General features: G+C 45.3%; 1 protein-coding gene and 1 pseudogene across 1 annotated transcript in view; one reads left to right on the top strand and one right to left on the bottom strand.

Annotated features, from left to right (window-relative positions):
• TKTL1 (transketolase like 1) overlaps nt 1-20,897 on the bottom strand; it is a 32,940-nt gene extending 12,043 nt beyond the window's left edge. The window contains exons 1-7 of the mRNA XM_066357780.1: nt 20,764-20,897; nt 12,535-12,652; nt 8,656-8,753; nt 6,853-7,044; nt 6,645-6,772; nt 5,187-5,380; nt 897-1,061 (exon numbers count right to left, since the gene is read on the bottom strand). Of these exons, the coding sequence (XP_066213877.1) occupies nt 897-1,061; nt 5,187-5,380; nt 6,645-6,772; nt 6,853-7,044; nt 8,656-8,753; nt 12,535-12,652; nt 20,764-20,897 (1,029 nt within the window). The remainder of the gene's footprint in view (nt 1-896; nt 1,062-5,186; nt 5,381-6,644; nt 6,773-6,852; nt 7,045-8,655; nt 8,754-12,534; nt 12,653-20,763) is intronic.
• LOC136385961 (guanine nucleotide-binding protein G(I)/G(S)/G(O) subunit gamma-5 pseudogene) lies at nt 3,233-3,856 on the top strand (annotated as a pseudogene).
• Nucleotides 20,898-21,097: the final 200 nt, after the last annotated feature.

The raw sequence follows: 21,097 nt of genomic DNA, 5'->3' as shown, positions 1-21,097 counted from the left end.
GGACACGGCCATCTAAATGGCTCTAGCTGACTGGTGGCAGAAGAGTTGCCATCCTAGTGTTGCCAGATTTTCCCTTCAGAGAATTAGAAGTTCAGATTCCATATAACATCTGATGTTTAAAAGCTGGCAACTAATTAAAAAAATTTCTAATTACTACTTGTTCCAAATAAAATATTTCTAGTGGTCATGTGCAACCTGCTGGCCCCATAGCTTTCCAGCCAGTGCTGTTTTTTTGCCTCTACAATATAAAGATAGATGAGCACTGTCCTACGTACTGGCACCATGCGTTAGAAGTCAAGGTGTTTACCAGCGTTAACTCCTTTCTCTCTTTGAGAAGAGGCTGTGGGGGTGTATGCACATGTAAAAAAACCTCCCTGCATTCATATCACGCTAGGGAGAGAGGAAGCACAGATAAGCAAAACAGCTTTACCCAAACCCACAGCCCTACTTGCATTCTTGAGGCTGTAATCAGCACAACATCTGAGTATCTATGACATATTAGGTCTCTACACTACAGTGAAGAGAGAGAAATCACAGTCCCTTGAAGTTCTCTCAACATACTGGCTTCTAGGTGGTTGTAGGCTTGCTTGATTGTGAGCTGGGCAGAAAGAGCAGGGCCACTTAGATCTATTAAGGAGCTCAGCATGCTTTGGGCCTGGAGCCCTGGGGTCAGATGGCTATGGCCTACTGCGACAGGGAGCTGGCCAGTCTCTCACACTCCTCCCGACAGACTCTGCCTAGCTACTCTCTACCCATTTCCCTGGAGACTTTTTTATTCTTCCCCAGTACTTTAGCTTTTGTAAATGCAAAGAAAAACTGTAAAGTAGGCTGGGTCTCCTGTGTCCAGTGGGCCACTGTTAATCAATGAGAAGACCCAAGAGGGACAGCACACGCACCATGTTTTGCTCGGCAATAAAACACTCAATGAAGCGCTCAGGGTGCTCCTTCTTGAATATCTCAGAGAAGGTGGAGTTCTTGGTGTCGCTGTCCAGCACAATGACTCTATCATTTGCATGGCCCAACTTAGCCAGAGCCAAACCACAGGCTTTCCGAGTGGCTACCTAGAAGAGTCAAACAGTTGAGTGTCTTAGAATGTATGTAAAAGGAAGGTGAAATTGTGTAGAACTACAAATTGTCATCTATCTAAACGAAGAAAAAAATTTTGTGATTTACCAATAATCTTCTTTAGGGTCATAAAAACAGACTGCTGCTGGTTTTTCTTAAATTCATATTTGGCTCACTGGGTATCAATTTCTCAAAAATAAACTTATTCTTCTGTACCCTTTCTATAGTTGATTTAAAATGTTAAATTTTAAATTTCCCTAAATGTAAATGCCTCTGTGAGTTTTCAGCTAAAAAACTGTTAATACTCAATGCAAAAATTAAAATGCAGAACTTTAGAACACTGATACCAAAAATAAGGAATTCCGTTAGAATACATTTGAGACTGGACTGAGACTGAATTTATGAATTTAGGGGAGGACTTTTTTTTTTTTTTTTAGCGATAGAGAGACAAGAAGGAGGAAGAGATGAGAAGCATCAACTCAAAGTTGCAGCACTTTAGTTGTTCACTGATTGCTTCTCATACATGCCTTGACCAGGGGGCTCAGGCCAAGCCAGTGACCTTTTGGGCTCAAGCCAGCAACCCTGAGATCATGTCAATGATCCTGCACTCAAGTTGGTGACTCCTCATTCAAGCTGGTGAGCCTGTGCTCAAGCCGGATGAGGCTGCACTCAAGCCAATGACCTCAGGGTTTCGAACCTTGGTCCTCCATGTCCCAATCTGACACTCTATCCACTGCGCCACCGCCTGGTTAGGCAACTTTAAACACTTATAATATTGCCTGACCAGGTGGTGGCGCAGTGGATAGAGCATCGGACTGGGATGCGAAAGACCCAGGTTCGAGACCCCGAGGTTGCCAGCTTGAGCGCAGGCTCACCTGGTTTGAGAAAAAAGCTCACCAGCTTGGACCCAAGATCACTGGCTCGAGCAAGGGGTTACTCAGTCTGCTGTAGCCCCACAGTTGGGGCACATATGAGGAAGCAATCAATGAACAACTAAGGTGTCGCAACGAAAAACTGATGATTGATGCTTCTCATCTCTCTCCGTTCCTGTCTGTCTGTCCCTATCTACCCCTCTCTTTGACTCTTTGTCTCTGTAAAAAAACAAACAAAAAACAACAACAAAAAACAAACAAAAAAAACCCTTATAATATTAATTTGAAGAACTTGTAAAACTCAATACCAGGAAGACAAATAATCCAATCAAAAAATGGGCAAAAGAAATGAATAGACACTTCTCCAAAGAGGATATACAGATGGCCAATAGTCATATGAAAAAATGCTCAACATCACTAATGATTAGAGAAATGCAAATTAAAACCACAATGAGATATCATCTCACACCAGTCAGAATGGCGCTCATCAACAAAACAACACAGAATAAGTGCTGGCAAGGATGTGGAGAGAAGGGAACCCTCCTGGCACTGCTGGTGGGAATGCAGACTGGTGCAGCCACTGTGGAAAACAGTATGGAGATTCCTCAAAAAATTAAAAATCGAACTGCCTTTTGACCCAGCTATACCACTTTTAGGAATATACTCCAAGAACACCATAGCAGTGTTTGAAAAAAAGAAATGCACCCCCATATTTATGGCAGCATTGTTCACAATAGCGAAGATCTGGAAACAGCCCAAGCGTCTGTCAGTGGACAAGTGGATTAAAAATCTTGGTACATATATACTATGGAATACTACTCAGCCATAAGAAATGATGACATCAGATCATTTACAACAACATGGATGGACCTTGATAACATTATACTGAGCAAAATAAGTAAATCAGAAAAAAACTAAGAACTAGATGATTCCATATATAGGTGGGACATAAAAATGAGACTCAGAGACATGGACAAGAGTGTGGGGGTTACGGGGTGGGGGGGGAGGGGAGGGGAGGGAGGGGGTTAGGGGAAGGGAGGGGCACAAAGAAAACCAGTTAGAAGGTGATGGAAGACATTGGACTTGGGTGATGAGAATGCAGCATAATCAAATGTCAAAATAACCTAGAGATGTTTTCTCTGAACATATGTACCCTGATTTATCAATGTCACCCCATTAAAATTAAATAACAAAAAAGCAGCAAATTATTATTTTTTAAGTAAGCTACTTACTGAAGTATAAATACATACCCAAAGCATACAAGTAACAAGTATATTGCTCAATACAAGTAGAACATGGAGACTGTAGTTGATAATACTATTATATTATATAATTGAAATTTGCTAAGAGTAGAACTTAAATGTTCTCACAAAAATGGTAATTAAGTGAGATAATGGAAGTGTTCATTAACTCAATGGGGGGAACTCTTTCACAATGTCTATGTATATCAAATCATCATGTTTTACACTTAGAAATCTTACAATTTTACTCATCAATTGTACCTCAATAAAGCTGAAAAAATAAATATAAAAAAAACAAAAACAAAAAAAACATAATATTAATTTGAGTGAGCCCTTAGCTTTTTGCTGGGTCGTTTCCAATTTTATCATCATAACCAATGGTGCAATCAACATTCATTCTGACTGGCAGTCTAGCCTTGCAGACTTGCCACCAACTGACCCACTACCAACAAATACGCCCGACTATAGCATGCACTGTTGGGTTCCTCCAGTGTCATTGCTATGAAGAAAGTAGTTCAATAGCTTCGGCTGGAGGCCGGGCTCAACTGCATGGTTTCCCGGGCAGCTGCAGATTTGAAACAATTCTGTCTGCAGAGTGCACAACATGATCCCCTGCTGACTGGAGTATCTTCAAGTACAAATCCCTTCAGACCCTAGAAAGTCTGTTCTTTTTTGTAGTAAAATAAATCTTTGAAGGTGTTCTAAACAACTTTTCATGGCTGCTGAATATTCAGAGACCGAAATTTGAAGCCTGTACGAAAAGCTTATTCCTGTAACACATTCCATACTACAAAACTTCTGCTTCTGTCAGTCCTTAACATCTACCTCTGAATTTTCATGAATTTGTTTCACAAGGGTAATTATTTTATATACACTGGCAGCAGCAAATAAAATACTTAAAAAAGTTAAAAAAACATTCATTCTGATTTGACATATCTGCACACTTGTACAGATATTTCTGTAGGACAAATTCCTGAGTTGCACTGCTAGTTTCAAGTGTGTGAACAATTAAAATGTTAACACATTGCCAAAGTACCCTTTGTTAATATGTGTTTTTCTTATTAACTCACTTTTCCTTTTTCATGTTTTCTAATTTCTTGATTAGTTAATTTTTGACCCATATCAAGAAAACATAAGCAACACTCAGAATGTCCCCAAATAAATAAGGGAAATAAAGGTCAGAAAATATTTTCTTCCTTCCAGGTTCACACATTGTTTCCTTAGGTCCTGAAGACCCCATCTATTTTGGGTCTGCTGCAATATATTGAAAGCAAAATAAAAACAATGATAAAAAATGAAAAAGTTGCCTCACCAGGCAGTGGCACAGTGGATAGAGTGTCAGCCTGGGATGCTGAGGACCCAGGTTCGAAATCCCAAGTTCACCAGCTTGAACACGGGCCCACCAGCTTGAGCGTGGCATCATAAACACTACCCCATGGTTACTAGCTTGGCTGCAGTCCCCTGGTCAAAACACGTATGAGAAAGCAATCAATGAACAACTAAGGTGCCACAACTACGAGTTGATGCTTCTCATCTCTCTCCCTTCCTGTCTGTCTATCCCTTTCTCCTCTCTCTCTAAAAATTAAAAAAAAGTTTTATGAAAAAGCTTTATGTTCAGGGTTTCATGTACAATTTGTTTCCTTTTTGAAAAATTGGTTTTTGATAAATTGGCTCGCTTTCTCAGCCAGGCCCCCATCCTTAGAGCAGACATAGAATTGTTTAATGCACAGAAGACTGCCAAACCACAGACTGAATTTAGGAAGCAAGCGACAGCTACACAACACTAGATGCTACTTAGCAGCAAGTGACTGAAAAGAAAACTCAGACTTAAGTTAAATGTGACAGCAAATAAAACATCAGATAGTAAAAGAGAAGGTAAACCCATCTTTATTACTTATAACCTTTAAATGCCATACTTTCTAGTAATTGGTTCACCCATGGAGATCAGAGTAAATGAAGAGCCCTGTGGATTTAGGAAGAAAAGCAGAGAAAAAAGCAGTTCGCTTACCTTGTTATTGATATCATAAACAGGTAGAGAGGTCATCTCTATGTCTGTGATGTTGACTTGAGGCACGTCTTCAACAGGGGGTTTTGGTTCAAGATGCCTGTTGGTCTCTATCTGGCTCTCAATTAGTTTGATAATTGCATCTACTCTTTCTGCTGGCATTGGCCTTACATGCCAATTTTCTGTATCCTCAACGCCTGCAACCAAAGGAATAAAAGACGTTCATCCATAAGTATTTACTGAGCACCTGTTAGGTTATCTGAAAGACATCTGATGGAGATGATGTTAGCCAAGGACCCACGAGGCTAAAAAAACCTGGCACTGCTTGAGATCATACTACACTCCCATCCCAGAGGACAGCCTGGACAAAGGCCCAGAGGCTCCTGAGGGGCCCCTGTGCTGGTAAATGGAGGAGTGATTGAGGGAGAGGAGGCTGGAGAGATGGACAAGACAAACCATAGAGGGTCCCATGGGTATACGGAGTTTTGAGTTCTGTCCAGAGTAAGATGGGAAACCACTGAAGTGTTGGAGTGTGGAAGGTGACTGATCAGAACTGTACTGTAGAAAGACCGCCACAGGAGCCCTGTGGGGACTGGCGTGTGCAGTTAGGGAAAGATGGCAGGGGCCTGGGCAGAAGAGATGGAAAGGAGTGAACAGTTCTGAGATATACTTCACAGGCAGAAATCAGAATTGATGGTGGACTGGTATGTGTGGAGGGAGCATGTAAGGGAGAAGCAGAGGCAAGGATGATACCCAGGTTTCTGCAAGAAGCAAATTGGTCAAGTGGCCATTTCCTGAACTGGGGATACCAGAGTAAGACTATATTTTCGGGAGAAGTCATATAACAGCTTTATTCTAAAAATTTGATATTAAACACACCAGGAATCACACCCTTTGCAACTATTTATACTTGAGATAAGTAACTTCAGGCATCAGCTTTGAAATCTGCAAGGATTCACATTTAAGACTTTGAAAACCCCTTCCTTCCCCAGGTCCTCAGTTTCAGAGCTCTCTCTCCTGAAGGCACCACTTTACTAGTTGCCCGTGTTTTCCCTGACAGGATGGGCACAGGCAGGCAAGCATGCATATGTTTGTGTGTACACACCCTTATTTACGTATCTGCTCATGCACATAGCAGCACCTTCTCACTTTGCACTCCTGTGGAGATTGTTCCCTGCCAGTCCTCTAACTGAGAAGATTATCATCACAGCCACTCCTGTGTATAGGCCCCAAATCACTGCTCATTTGTTGGGGGTCTGGGCTTGCCCACCCACGCCCCAATTAGACATGCTATCGATAAAAGCCAAGGAGAGCAGAGCCTCCAACACATATAGTCACTGTGTATTAAGTCAGTTGTCTGCCTGGTCAGCCTGAATTTTTTGCCTTGTCTTCTGTGCATACAAATGTTTCTAATAACTCCAAGCAAAAAACAACAACAACAAACAAATAAAACTTGTTTACTTGGAATGCCCCGGCCCTTGAAGGTCTTGGCAATTATGGCAGTGGGCATGTTCTTCACTTGAGTTGCTTGCCAGAACACGTCACAGAGGGCCTCAACGTTACGGCCATCCACCACGTAAGTATTCCACCTGTCAATCAAGGAGGAGCCCAAGTTACAAGGTGAAGAGGAGATGGGGCAGAAAGAGGTGATAAAAAACAGGACAGTTACCCAAAGGCTTCGCAGCGCTTCTGATAGATCTCTATGCAGTTCTCAATGGGCAAGAGGCCACTGTAGCCCAGGCGGTTGACGTCGAAGATGGCCATGAGATTATCCAGATTGTAGCGGGCGCCGAAGGCCAATGCCTCCCAGAGAGAGCCTCCCCAAGACTCGCTATCTTTCACGAGGCAGAACACTCGGTAGCTAGGGCAAGCCAAAAGAGGTTTAGGACCCTGCTAGGGTCTCTTCAAGGCCACTCAAGGAAATATATTTCATGGAGAGAAACAAAGAAACAAGACTGAGGCAACTGCTTCTGGTCATCGAGTTCCGAAGACTATCTTCCTTGTCCACGCTGTTCAAACTCAACATCCGAGGAAACAGCTTTAAAAGCTCGGGTGTTATGAGGTGGGCTTCACCTTTGGCTAATTTTCTCATCCTAGTTATAAAAGCTATTTCTGGGTTATCTGCCAATTCTCTGGACTCAACAAACAAGCGGGGATGGGAAGAAAGCAGCTCCTTTAAACACCCAAACATTTACATACAATATACAGTTTCTTGGTTACTTCCATTTTGAGCACTGCTACCTTCTATTCCTAATGTTACAAATTTATTTACAATAATCATAACAATCAAGACATTCTACCTCAGGAACATACCTTTTGTTGGAAATGGTAAACTGTGCAGCAGAAATATGAAACATTTATATTAATAAAACACAATCCAGACCCCACAAAAATGCTGTAAATTTTAAAAAGCAATTAACTACAGAATAGGGACTAATAGAGACACTACTGAGAGATGAAAAATGTCAACAGACTTATCAGAAATGGAGCAGAGCAGCTGCCTGAGCAGTCGTGGAAGCATGAAGTGCTTCTAGAGGGGCCACCTGGGCTGGGACCGGGGACTAAGGAGCTCTGGACTCAGGCACACTGGGGGGTCACAGAAGTAGAACATGTACACTACCATCGCCAACCCTGCCCCCCACCCAAGCCACCTGCCTCCACCTTGTTCCCATTTCAGCAGCAGCTGGGCACTGATCTGCCTGTCTTCAAAAAGGCAGATCCATTCCAGAAAAAGAAACCTTTGATTATATTAATATTTAGGGGTCCCCAATGCAAAGGCAAATGTGCCATCTGTTCCCTCTCCAGTAATAAAGCTCACAGACATGGGAAACAAGATGTTTTTCTTAGGAAAAATTAGAGTCCTAATAAACTTGATTCTATACTGCAGGCAGTACTTAGAATCCAACCAGAGATGCCAGAACAGTTTCCAGAAATACATTTTTTTTTTTTATTAATGAGAGGTAGGGAGGCAGAGAGACAGACTCCTGCATGCACCCTGACCGGGATCCACCGGGCAAGCCTACTAGGGGTGCTCTGCCCATCTGAGGCCGCTGCTCTATTGCTCAGCAACTGAGCTATTTCAGCGCCTGAGGGGAGGCCATGGAGCCATCCTCAGCACCCGGGGCCAACTGGATTGACCATTTGAGCCATGCCACTGGAGGAGGAGGAGGAGGAGGAGGAGGAGGAGGAGAGAGAAGAAAAAGGGGGAGTGGAAGGGTGGAAAAGCAGATGGTCGCTTCTCCTGTGTGCCTTGACCAGGAATTGAACCTGGGACTTCCACACGCTGGGCTGATGCTCTACTGCTGAGCCAACAGGCTAGGGCCAGAAATACAATTTCTATACTGCTTGAACACTGGTGACCTGAACTTTCAAAATAATCACTGTCTTCCCAAACTAATAAGCCATAAATAAAGCCAAAGTGCCTGGAGTGGGATGGGGACTAAGTTAAGTGGTTTCTAGGTAAGTACCTTACCTGGCCTTGTCGAAGTACTTGCCGGTATATGCCATCCCGCATGCAGCCCCCAGCCCTTGTCCGAACCATCCAATTGCTGCATCAACAAATGCCAGTTGCTGTTAAGAGAAGGGATCAAATGAACCTAGGTGTGCCTGCAGAACACAGGTATCAGGAAGTTCAGTATTAGGCCAACTTCTGGCACCGAGCACAGGCTGTTCCTCAGCACAGCCCTACCCACCTTGTGGAGGGACTTCCTTTTCACTACACCCGCATGCATCACAAGTCTCAGATCACAAAGACAGGGGAGCCACAGGTAATCAATGCAATGTGGCAAGGGCAACTGCAGCTTTGGGAACACAGAGGGAGGCTTTTCTTCCACATGGCAGCCTCAACAGAGCCCAAGAGCAAAACAAAAAGCCTAAGCATGAACTCTGCCATTTCACAAGGCCTTTTATCTAGCCACGCACAAAGCCAATGCTTTGGAGAATACAGGTTCGTAAGACACACTGAACTTATTCATCCTCTTGCTGCTGCTACTACCTCAGCCTGGCCAGACATCTCTCCTCCATCACTGCAGTGGCCTTCCTGCTCCTCCACAGCCATCTGCAACACAGCTGCCAGGGGGAGCTGTTAAAAACTAAGCTTGCTCATTCTTCTCTGCTAAGAACCGACCAAGGGCTTGCCATCTTGTGCCAGTAGAGCCCAAGTTCTTTTTTTTTTTTTTAAATAAATGTTTATTTTATTTATTTTAGAGAAAGGAAAGGAGAGAGAAGGAGAAACAGGAATGTCAATCTGTTCCTGTATGTGCCTTGACCAGGGATCAAACCAGCAACCTCTATGCTTCAGAATGATGCTCTAACCAACTGAGCCATCCGGCCACGGCATGCCCAAGTTCTTGTATTAGCCTGTCTACTCTGGCCTCCCCCTCACCTTCTACTCTCCCTCTTACCACTCTGGGTACCGCAGCTTCCTTGCTGACTCTTGAATGCACTGAGCACATGCCTGCCTCAGGGTCTTAGCACTTGTAGCTCCCTCTTCCCCAAGTGCTCAGTGTTCATGCCCAAATAAGTACACAGCTCACTCTCTCACCCCTCCCAAAATTCTGCTTGAATGTCAGCATCACCACCTTCCTGGACTCACTTTAAACTAGTACCCACTATCCCTCCACTTCCCTTGGATCCAGGATGCTCAGCCCCATCTGACATGCTAGCTACCTATTTCCAGGTTTCTTGTCTGCTCCCCTCTCCATTCAAACGTCAGCTCCAATCAAGCAGAAGTTGATTTGTGTTGTCACTTCCATGGATGAGTACCTGTTAGTCTCAGATCCTTCTCCTATTCTGCTCCTCCCAGGGCTCCTGACCTTCCTTAGCTTTCTCCATATGCTCTATGATCCCAGAGACTCTCTCTCTGTTTTATATCTCTATCCCCACAGAACTGTCCCACTGAAGTTTCTCCTGATGTCACCTCTAGCTCCATCCTTTTCCCTATGGTCCCCACCTTACTCTTATAACAAGCTCTGGCTCCCAGTTGCCTTGCATGCCCTTGAACCCAACCTGGGCTCTGCACTGAGAACAACTCTGCTTCTTTCTGGCTTTAAAGTGGGAGCAAGTGAAACCAACTTCCTCAAGGCTTTACTTTGTGGATCGGATGGAGATGAGAGCCCTCCTTGGGTTGCAGGAAGCTGTAGGACTGATTGATAAGATTGGTGGGGGATTGGTGGGGCACCAGCACAATGCTGGCATAGCAGAAGTACCCTGACATGGGTTCCCTTCTTTTCTCCAAGAACACTTATGCTATGGAGGGAGACACTCAGCACAATTGAGGGGGGCCAAGAGCTAGAATAAAAGATGCATACAAGGTGCTATGGACACCAGAAAAAAAACACTTTCTTTCCACGTTCTCATCTTTGTTCCGGCATAAAGTGCCCATCAAGAACAACTTTACAGCCTGACCTGTGGTGGCACAGTGGATGGAGTGGCCACCTGGAATATTGAGGTTGCTGGTTCAAAATCGCTGGCTTTACCAGTCAAGGCACATATGGGAGTTGATGCTTCCTGCTCCTCCCTCTCCCTCTCTTCTAAAATAAATAAATAAAATCTTAAAAAAGAAAAAGAGAACAACTTTACGAAAACGCCTTTTGGTTCCTTTCCAGGGCTGCTTGGCTGGAAAAAAACAAAAGAGCAGATAAAACAAAACAAAGGTCTGAGTGGGAACGGTAGCACTGTAAGCCCCCCCTCCAGCCTTCAGCACCACGAGGGCTCTAAGGGAATCCAAGTACCTCTGTCAGTGACACCGCCAAGCTTAAGCAGTCGGCCTTCTAACATACTTGTCTGTGTTAAGACACTCGCATCCCAGGAACACTGGTTCCTCTGCCTGTAGTGGAGTCATTTACTCCATTCTCAGCTAAAGCCAAGATGGACCATGCTTCTGTATATTTTCTTTCTTCCAATTTTATCTGCTGATTAAATCTGATGAACACAAATTCTGGCAACTGAACAGTGCCCGGCCTGCTACTGCATGCCAAAAAGCCTATTTATCCCTCTAAGGCCAATATCTCCAATTATTTGATAGGATAACAGTGGATATGAGATCGTCTAGGCACCTTTCCTTTTTCTAAACCAGAGATCTAAATGCTTATACTGTGTTTGTACACCCATATTTATTTGAATTTTATTGTAAAGGAAGTTCAAGCTTATAGCAAAGTTTTAATAGTGCAATAATGTACTATGTTCTCTTCACCTAGTTCACCCACTATTACTAATGGACCACTTTTATTTCATCTCTATCCTTCTACACACCTCACTCATTTTATTTACTTTTTGCCAAACCTCATTTGAGATTATGTTTCAGACACTAAGACAAAGAGTCATAACTATGACCCCAGGTACTTGAGCAATATTCTGGCTTTGTTTTTAATCTACTTCCTGCTGCCCAGATCTGGGGTTCCTGTTTGTACATGGTGCTCTACCAGTTGAGTTTTAAATGATTTGCTCAGGACACATCAAACTTTCAGGCAGCATCAAAGAGCTGCACATTCTTCTAGATTGATCTTGCTTTTAACATTCCTTTTCTTTCCCATCCCCCAATATAATGAGGTACCTGACACCGTCCCTAGTCTAATGAGAAAGTCCCTCACTGTTGTCAAGTCAGATATACACAGAAATGAAAGAGGAAGTTGACTGACAGGGGTAGGATATCCCTCCAAATCCAACCCAATTTTCCTTGAGCTTAGCAAGCTGGATTTGTTAATGTTAAGTCCTCCCAGGTGACTGAGGAGGGGAATAGCATGATCCTGCCAAGGGGATATTTAGAGCTAGGTTGTGTGGGGCAGGACACCACAAAAGGAAAGGAAGGGTGGCCAGTTGCCACAAGTCATCCTTCCTACCACATAACCTCACTAGAATGCCTTTTAGATTTTTATGAAGTGCTAGGGTATGAATGTTTGTGTCACCCCAAAATCCGTATGTTGAAAACCTATGTTGAATGCCCAAAATGACAGTATTAGGATGTGGGGTCTTTGTGTGGTGATTAAGTCACTAGAGAAGAACATTCAAGAATGGGATTAGTGTCCTTATATAAGAGGCCCTAGAGAGACTACTTCTTCCATGTGAGGATACAACAGAAGTCTGTGACCAGGTGGAGGACCCTCATCAGAACACGACCATGATGGTGCCTTGATCTTGGACTTTAGCCTCCAAAGCTGTGGAAAATAAATTTCTATTGTTTATGAACTATCCAGTCTGTGGTATTTCAATATAGCAGCTCGAGTGGACCAAGACATAAGGCAAAGAAGAACCAAAAAGATAAACAGAGCCCATTTCAGGCCTTGTGACATGGTGGCTTTAAAAATAAGTTTAAACAAGCATCTGAGTAGGCCCAGCTCCAATGCCTGCTTACCTTGCAGAGGACAAATCGGTCATTGTTTATATTCTCTGGGTCCTCCTGTTTATATCTCATGATGTGAAAGAACAGCACAGACATGATCTCGGAAGCACTGCTGAATGATGTGGGGTGGCTGAAAGATATGGCACAGGTTATTTCTCACAGATGACTCCCCAGGGATATGGTGCATGGGGAGGCTTTTCAGCACATGGACTCCTCAGAGCAGAAGCAGCAGTCATTACTCCCAGCCCAGAAAAAATCCAGCCAAGAAAAGGGGATGCAGGGCCACTGCCTCCCAAGCTCACAGATTTTAAGGCTGCTTTAAGGCCCAGTAACTTCAGAACCTGGTGACTCCATAAGCTCTTGAACATTCTTCCACTTGTTTGAATTCATCTGTGATATCATTAGTCACAAATACCATGAAGCAGAAATAGGCCCATGTATATATGGTCAACTAATATTTGACAAGGGACCAAGAATACACAATGGAGAAAAGAGTGTCTCTTCAAGAAATGGTGCTTGGAAAACTGGATATTCACGTGTAAAAAAATGAAACTAAACCCCTATTTATTACAATGCTCACAAAACTAACTTGAAACAGATTAAATGTAAGACCAGAAACCATTAAACTCCTAGAAGAAAACACAGAAAAAAGGCTCCTTGACATCGGTCTTAGTAATGATTTTTTGGATATGACACCAAGCAATGAAATAAAATAAAGCATGACTACACCAAACTAAAAAGCTTCTGCAAATCAGAGGAAACCATCAACAAAACAAAAAAGACAACCAACCACATGGGAAAAATATTTGCAAACCACGTATCTGATAAGGGGATAATATCCAAAATATATAAAGAACTCATAGAACTCAATAGCAGAAACCCCTAAATAATTCAATTAAAATGGTCAAAGGACTTGACCTTTTCCTAAAGATATTCACATGACCAACAGGTAAACGCAGAGATGCTCAACATTACTAATCATCAGGGAAATGCAAATCAAAACCATAATATGCTATCACCTCCCATTATGGTAGAATGGTTATCATCAAAAAGACAAGCAGCAGGTGTTGGTGAGGATATGGAGAAAAAGAAGCCTTGTCCACTGTTAGTGGGAATGTAAATTGGTGCGGCCACTATGGATAAAAGTATGGAGGACCCTTAAAAAATTAAAATTAAAACTACAATATGATCCACCAATTCCACTTCTGGGAATATATGCAAAGGAAATAAAAACACTATGTCAAAGAGATATCTATGCTGCTATGTTCATAACAGCATTATTTACAATAGCTAAGACATAGAAACAACCTAGCTGGCCACAGAATGAATAAAGACAATGTGGTACATGTATACAATGGACTATATTTCAGCCACAAATAAAAAAGGAAATTCTGCCATTTGTGACAACATGGAAGAACCTTGAGGGCATTGTGCCAAGTGAAATAAGTCAGACATAGAAAGGCCAATACCATATATGTGATCTCATATGCAGAATCTAAAAATAAAAACAGAAAAACTCATAGAAAATGGATCATCAGATTTGTGGTTACCAGAGGTGGGGGTTGGAGGAGGGGGAATTAAAAGTAGGTGGTCAAAAGATCCAAACTTCCAGTTCTAGGAGAAGTACCAGGATCATAATGTATAACAAGATGATGACACTTAACACTGTTGTATAGTATATGTGAAAATTGTTAAGAATTGTTAAGATCCTAACAGTGCTCATCACAAGGAAAAAAAAGTTTTTTTCTTTTTTTGTATCTGTATTTGATGATGGATGTTAACTAAACTTATTGTGATAATCATCTCACAATATATATATAAGTCAAATCATTATGCCATATAGCTCAAACTTATACAGTGCTATACGTCCGTTATATCTCAATAAAATGAGAGAAAGTTTTTATAAAAAAAAGTGCCACAAACAAGATCCCATTCTATTACCTAAAGTTAGTTTCTTTTAGGAAGTGAATGGTAGGACTGAGAAGTTTCTCATAGTGGAGTAACTTAAGGCTCTTACTGAATGCCAATGATTTCTGCTTTTAGAAAACAGCCTACACTGGGGTCTAGCCCAGGGGTCCCCAAACTACGACCTGTGGGCCACATGTGGCCCCCTGAGGCCATTTATCCAGCCCTCGCCGCACTTCCAGAAGGGGCACCTATTTCATTGGTGGTGAGTGAGAGGAGCATAGTTCCCATTGAAATACTGGTCAGTTTGTTGATTGAAATTTACTTCTTTATTTTAAATATTGTATTTGTTTCCGTTTTGTTTTTTTACTTTAAAATAAGATATGTGCAGTGTGCATAGGGATTTGTTCATAGTTTTTTTTTTATAGTCCGGCCCTCCAACAGTCTGAGGGACAGTGAACTGGCCCCCTGTGTAAAAAGTTTGGGGACCCCTGGTCTAGCCAGTCCCTTATTAATTATGTATGAGGGAGGGGAGAGGAGAGGGGAGGGGACATGGCAGGGTACAAAACCACCTCCCTAGAGCCTTGCCTCAACTGTAGAAAGAGTCAAGATTTTAGGCCTTGCTTAACCAGGTGGTGGCGCAGTGGATGCGTCGGACTGGGATGTGGAGGACCCAGGTTAGAGACCCGAGGTCGCCAGCTTGGGTGCGGGCTCATCTGGTTTAAGCAAGGCTCACCAGCTTGAGCCCAAGGTCGCTGGCTTGAGCAAGGGACACTCGGTCTGCTGTAGCCAACCTCTCCCCCCCCCCTAGTAAAGACACATATGAGAAATCAATCAATAAACTAAGAAACCCCAACGAAGAATTGTCCCTCTCTCTGACTCTCCCTCTGTCTCTAGCACCAAAAAAAGGGAAAAAAAAGGAAAAAAAAGAAAAAACAAAGATTTTAGGCCTAGCTCATGTGTATTAATAATATCTCCTTTCAAGTTTCACAACATAGAAAATGGCAACTTAAACTTCTTGCCTTGTAAGTATCCCAAGGGGATGATCTAGATTTAAAAGCTGTTAGAGATCCCTTGAGAAAATGCAAATCTGAATTATTATTTTGAAGATAAAGGGAGCAAAATGAAAGTTAAAAATAACCAAAAATAGGCAGATCCTAAACTTAATCAATGGCTGAAAGAAGAAATCACAAGAGAAATTATAAAACACTTAACACAATGTGCACATACACACAGGAATATTTATGGCTTTCCATTTAGGACAACATAGATAGACCTAGAGAGTATTATGCTAAGTGAAGATAAAGACAAATACTGTATCTTCATTTATATACAGAATCTAAAAAACTAAAAAAATGAACAAACAAAACAATAACTGACAGTTACTAGAAGGTTGGGTTGGGAAAGAGGGTACCAGCAAAAAGGTGAAGAGGATTAAGAGTTACAAACTTGGAGTCATAAATAAGTCACAGGGATGTAAAGTACAACATAAGGACTCAAGTCAGTAATATCACAGTAAGTTTGTACAGTGACAGAGGGATAGTGGATTTTTTTTGTGGTAATCACTTTGTAAGGTGCATTAATGTGAAAGCTCACTATATTTCCGTATATGCCTGAAGCTAATATAATATTGTCAACTATAATTAAAAAGATTTACATTCCAGAATAAAAATTAGGCATAAAAAAGAAAATACTTAACACAAATGAAAATGAAAACACACATAATAAAGTTTATGGAATGTAGCAAAAGCAGCGCTAGAAGGGAAGCTGACAGCTGCAAATGCTTACATTAAAAAAAGAAAGATCTGCCTGACCAGGTGGTGGCGCAGTAGATAGAGCGCCAGCCTAGGATGCTGGGGACCCAGTTTGAAACCTCAGGTCACCAACTTGGGCTCAGGCTCACCACCTTGAGCACGTGGTCACTCACTGGCTTGAGCCCAAGGTTGCTGGCTTGAGCAAGGGGTCACTCGCGCTGCTGTAGCCCCCCCCCCCCATCAAGGCACATATGAGAAAGCAATCAATGGACAACTAAGGTGTGGCATGAAGAATTGATGCTTCCCATCTCTCTCCCTTCCTGTCTGTCCCTCTCTGTCAAAAAAAGATTTGCTAGTGCAGTAGACAGAGTGTTGGCCTATGACTCTGAGGATGCAGGTTTGAAACCCCGAGGTCGCCAGCTTGAGTATGGGCTCACAGATATGACCCCAGGGTCATTGGCTTGAGCCTAAGGTCACTGGCTGGAACAAGGGGTTGCTGGCTCAGCTGGAGATGCCCCCACCCCAGGCAGCCCCTGGTCAAGGCACATATGAGAAAGCAGTCAGTGAACAACTAAGGTACCGCAACTACAAGTTGATGCTTCTCATCTCTCTCTTTCCTGTCTATCTGTCCCTGTCTCTCTCTTAAAAAGGAAAAAAAAAGATCTCAAACAAAAACCCTAATTTTACAAGTCTTTTTCTTTTTTAAGCCAGCAACCCTGGCGTCATGTCTATGAGCCCACACTCAAGCCAGCAACCTTGGGATTTTGAACCTGGGTCCTCAGTGTCCTAGGCCAACGATCTATCTATGGCACCATCAACCTGGTCAGGCAGTACGCTTTTAAAATAAATTTTATTTATTGTTTTTTAGAGAGAGAGGAAGGGGAAGGGGGAGAGAGGAGGAGGGGAGAGAGAGGGGGGAGAAGGAGAAGGGAGAGGGGGAGGGGGAGAGGGGGAAGGGAGAGAGGAGAGGGGGGAGAGAGGAGAGGGGGGAGAGGGGAGAGGGGGGAGAGAGAAGGGGAGAGAGAGGAGGGAAGAGAAAGAGGAGAGAGGAAGAGGGGAGAGGGTGAGAGAGAGGAGGAGGGGAGAGAAGAGAGAGGGGGAGGGGAGAGGAGGGGAGTGAGGAGAGACAAAGAGGGGAAAGAGGGGGAGGGGAGAGAGGGAGACAAGGAAGAGAGGAGAGAGGAGAAGGGGAGGGGAGAGAGGGGGAGAAAGGAAGAGGGGAGAGAGGGGGAGAGAGAGGAGGAGGACAGAGAGGAGGAGGGGAGAGAGGAGGAGGGAAGAGAGAGGGGAGAGAGGAGAGAGAGGAGAGGGGGAGAGAGGGGGAGGGGAGAGAGGAGAGGGGAGAGAGGAGAGGAGAGAAGGGGAGGGGAGAGAGGAGAGGGGAGAGAGGAGAAGGGGAGGGAAGAGAGGGAGAAGGGAAAGAGGGGGAGGGGAGAAGGGAGAGGGAGAGAGGGGAGAGAGGAGAGAGGGGAGGGGAGAGAGGAGAAGGGGAGGGAGGGGAGAGAGGGAGAGAGAGGGAGAGGGGCGAGAAGGAGGGGAAAGAGGGAAGAGGGGAGAGAGAGGGAGGGGAGAGAGGGGGAGGGGAGGGGAGAGAGGAGGAGGGGAGAGGAGGAAGGGGAGAGGAGAGGGGGAGGGAGGGGAGAGAGGGGGAGAGGAGAGAGGGGGAGGGAGAAAGGAAGAGGAAAAGAGAGAGAGGAGGAGGGGAGAAGGAGGGGAAGGAGAGAAGAGGGGAAGAGAGAGAGGAGAAGGGAAAAGGGGAGAGAGGGGGAGGGGAGAGGAGAGAGGAGAAGGGGAGAGAGGGAGGAAAGAGAGGGGGAGGGGAGAGAGGAGGAGAGGAGAGAGGAGAGAGGGGGAGGGGAGGGAGGGGTTGGGAGGGAGGGGAGAGAGGGGAGAGGAGAGAGGGGGAGGGAGAAAGGAAGAGGGAAAGAGAGAGGAGGAGGGGAGAGAAGAAGGGGAAAGAGAAGAGGGGAAGAGAGAGAGGAGAGGGGAAGAGGAGAGAGAGGGTAAGAGAGAGGAGGAGGAGAGAGAGGAGGAGGGGAGAGAGGAGAAGAGGGAGAGAGAAGGGGAGGGGAGAGAGGGTGAAGAAAGGAGGGGGAGAGAGGAGAAGGGGAGGGGAGAGAGGAAAGGAGAGAGGAGAGGGGGAGGGGAGAGGAGCAAGGGGGAAGGGAGAGGAATGAGGAAGAGGGGGAGAGAGGAGGAGAGAGAAAGAGGGGAGAAAGGAAAAGGGAAGAGAGGGTGAGAGAGGAGGAGGGGAGCGAGGAGAGAGAAGGGGGAGAGAGGAGGAGAGGGAGAGAGGAGGAGGGGGAGGAGGGAGGAGAAAGACAAACATTGACTTGTTGGACTTGTTCCACTTATCTAATTTTAAAAGTTTTTTTTTTTTTTTGTATTTTTCTGAAGCTGGAAACGGGGAGAGACAGTCAGACAGACTCCCGCATGCGCCCGACCGGGATCCACCCGGCACGCCCACCAGGGGCGACGCTCTGCCCACCAGGGGGCGATGCTCTGCCCCCTCCGGGGCGTCGCTCTGCCGCGACCAGAGCCACTCTAGCGCCTGGGGCAGAGGCCAAGGAGCCATCCCCAGCGCCCGGCCATCTTTGCTCCAATGGAGCCTTGGCTGCGGGAGGGGAAGAGGGAGACAGAGAGGAAGGAGGGGGGGTGGAGAAGCAAATGGGCGCTTCTCCTGTGTGCCCTGGCTGGGAATCGAACCCGGGTCCCCCGCACGCCAGGCCGACGCTCTACCGCTGAGCCAACCGACCAGGGCCTAATTTTAAAAGTTTTGAAACAGAAAAAGTAAATCCAAAGCTACCAGAAAGAAAAAATAATAAAGATTAGAACATAAATAAAAGAGACTAGGAAAACAGAAAAGTCAACAAAAACTAAAGTTGGTTCTTGGAAAAGCTTAGCAAAATTAACCACCCTTTAGCTAGATTGAAAGTAAAAAAAATTACTAAATTTATTAAATCAGGTGTGAAATTAATAATCTTTTTTTTTTTTGTATTTTTCTGAAGTTGGAAACGGGGAGGCAGTCAGTCAGACTCCCGCATGCGCCCAACCGGGATCCACCCGGCATGCCCACCAGGGGGCGATGCTCTGCCCCTCCGGGGCGTCGCTCTGTTGCGACCAGAGCCACTCTAGCGCCTGGGGCAGAGGCCAAGGAGCCATCCCCAGTGCCCGGGCCATCTTTGCTCCAATGGAGCCTTGGCTGCGGGAGGGGAAGAGAGAGACAGAGAGGAAGGAGAGGGGGAGGGGTGGAGAAGCAGATGGGCGCTTCTCCTGTGTGCCCTGGCTGGGAATCGAACCCGGGACTCCTGCACGCCAGGCCGACGCTCTACCACTGAGCCAACCGGCCAGGGCCTGAAATTAATAATCTTTTAAAAAAATGAAAAGGACATTACTACTGCCTATAGAAGTATAAAGGACTATAAAAAGTACTGTGAACAGTTGTACATCAATAAACGGACTAACCTAAAAACAGAAAAGCTAAGGCTGAGTCACAAACAGAAAATTGGAATTACACCCGTAACTAACAAAGGAGATTGAATCAGTAGTCAAAAACCTCTCTGACAAGGGAAAACTCCAGACCTGTTATTTAAAGAGTTAATATCAATCCTCAACCTCTTATTTAAAAAAAAAACAATGGCCCTGGCCGGTTGGCTCAGCGGTAGAGCGTCGGCCTAGCGTGTGGAGGACCCGGGTTCGATTCCCGGCCAGGGCACACAGGAGAAGCGCCCATTTGCTTCTCCACCCCTCCCCCTCTCCTTCCTCTCTGTCTCTCTCTTCCCCTCCCACAGCCAAGGCTCCATTGGAGCAAAGATGGCCGGGGCGCTGGGGATGGCTCTGTGGCCTCTGCCTCAGGCGCTAGAGTGGCTCTGGTCGCAACATGGCGACGCCCAGGATGGGCAGAGCATCGCCCCCTGGTGGGCAGAGCGTCGCCCCTGGTGGGCGTGCCGGGTGGATCCCGGTCGGGCGCATGCGGGAGTCTGTCTGTCTCTCCCTGTTTCCAGCTTCAGAAAAATGTAAAAAAAAAAAAAAAAAAAAAAAACACAAAAAACTGGAGGGAAAAACTTCGTAACTCACTCTGAAGCCAGCGTTGCCCTTACACTAAAACCAGACAAAAACTTTACGAGAAAACTGCTAACAGCCATTGCGAATATTGACGCAAAAATCCTCAGTAAATACTAGCAGACCCACTCCCCATTTAACCTGTATTTCTTTAAAATCCCATGCTCTGGGTTTTGGGGCCTGATGTTGAGGGCAATCATTCAGACAGAAAACCCCGGGCCCTCCCGCTCCAACGGTTCCAATCCCCGGGCACGGCCGGCCCGCCACAGTTCCGGCGGCCCCCACCTCAAGACAGCGACGGTTAGGGTTAGCTCGCGCCCGAGAACGTGGCCGGCCACTAAGCGCACTAAAGGTGGCCATGCTTGGCTAGCGCCTGGGGGTGGAAGCCAAGCCCCAGCGGCCCCAAACTGGGCCTCTACGACCAAGCCAAGGCAGTTCAACGGCTCCCTTCACCTCACGCCCCTCATCACCGTTGGGCCTGCTGCCCGGCGCCATGTTAACTTCGATGGAAGCGCCTCACCTTAAGCTCAAGGTGCATGTGGTTTTGATGGAGTGGATGCGCAGGCGATTGGCCAGGTCCTGCAGCACCTGCAAAGTATCTTCATCAGGTTTGTTTTCATCGGCCACGGCAGGAACCTCCTCAGCGTCAGCCATAGCTGCAAGCAGGTATGCGCCTGAAGAGAGGATGGCGTTGAAAATGGCGACCAGTGTCTTCTGCGCCCAGTTATGTGACCTGTGCGTCGGCTCCCTCCGCACGTAAAGTGCGTGACTCCCTCGGCGTGACTCCCTCCGCGTGCCTCATGCAATGGATTTTAAACATGTTATTTGCATAATAGACATTATACAAAATCATT

This window comes from Saccopteryx leptura, chromosome X, assembly GCF_036850995.1.
Source record: "Saccopteryx leptura isolate mSacLep1 chromosome X, mSacLep1_pri_phased_curated, whole genome shotgun sequence".
NCBI lineage: Eukaryota > Metazoa > Chordata > Mammalia > Chiroptera > Emballonuridae > Saccopteryx > Saccopteryx leptura.
The sequence above is the reverse complement of the archived record's forward strand: the minus strand, read 5'-3'. Positions and strand labels throughout refer to the sequence as shown.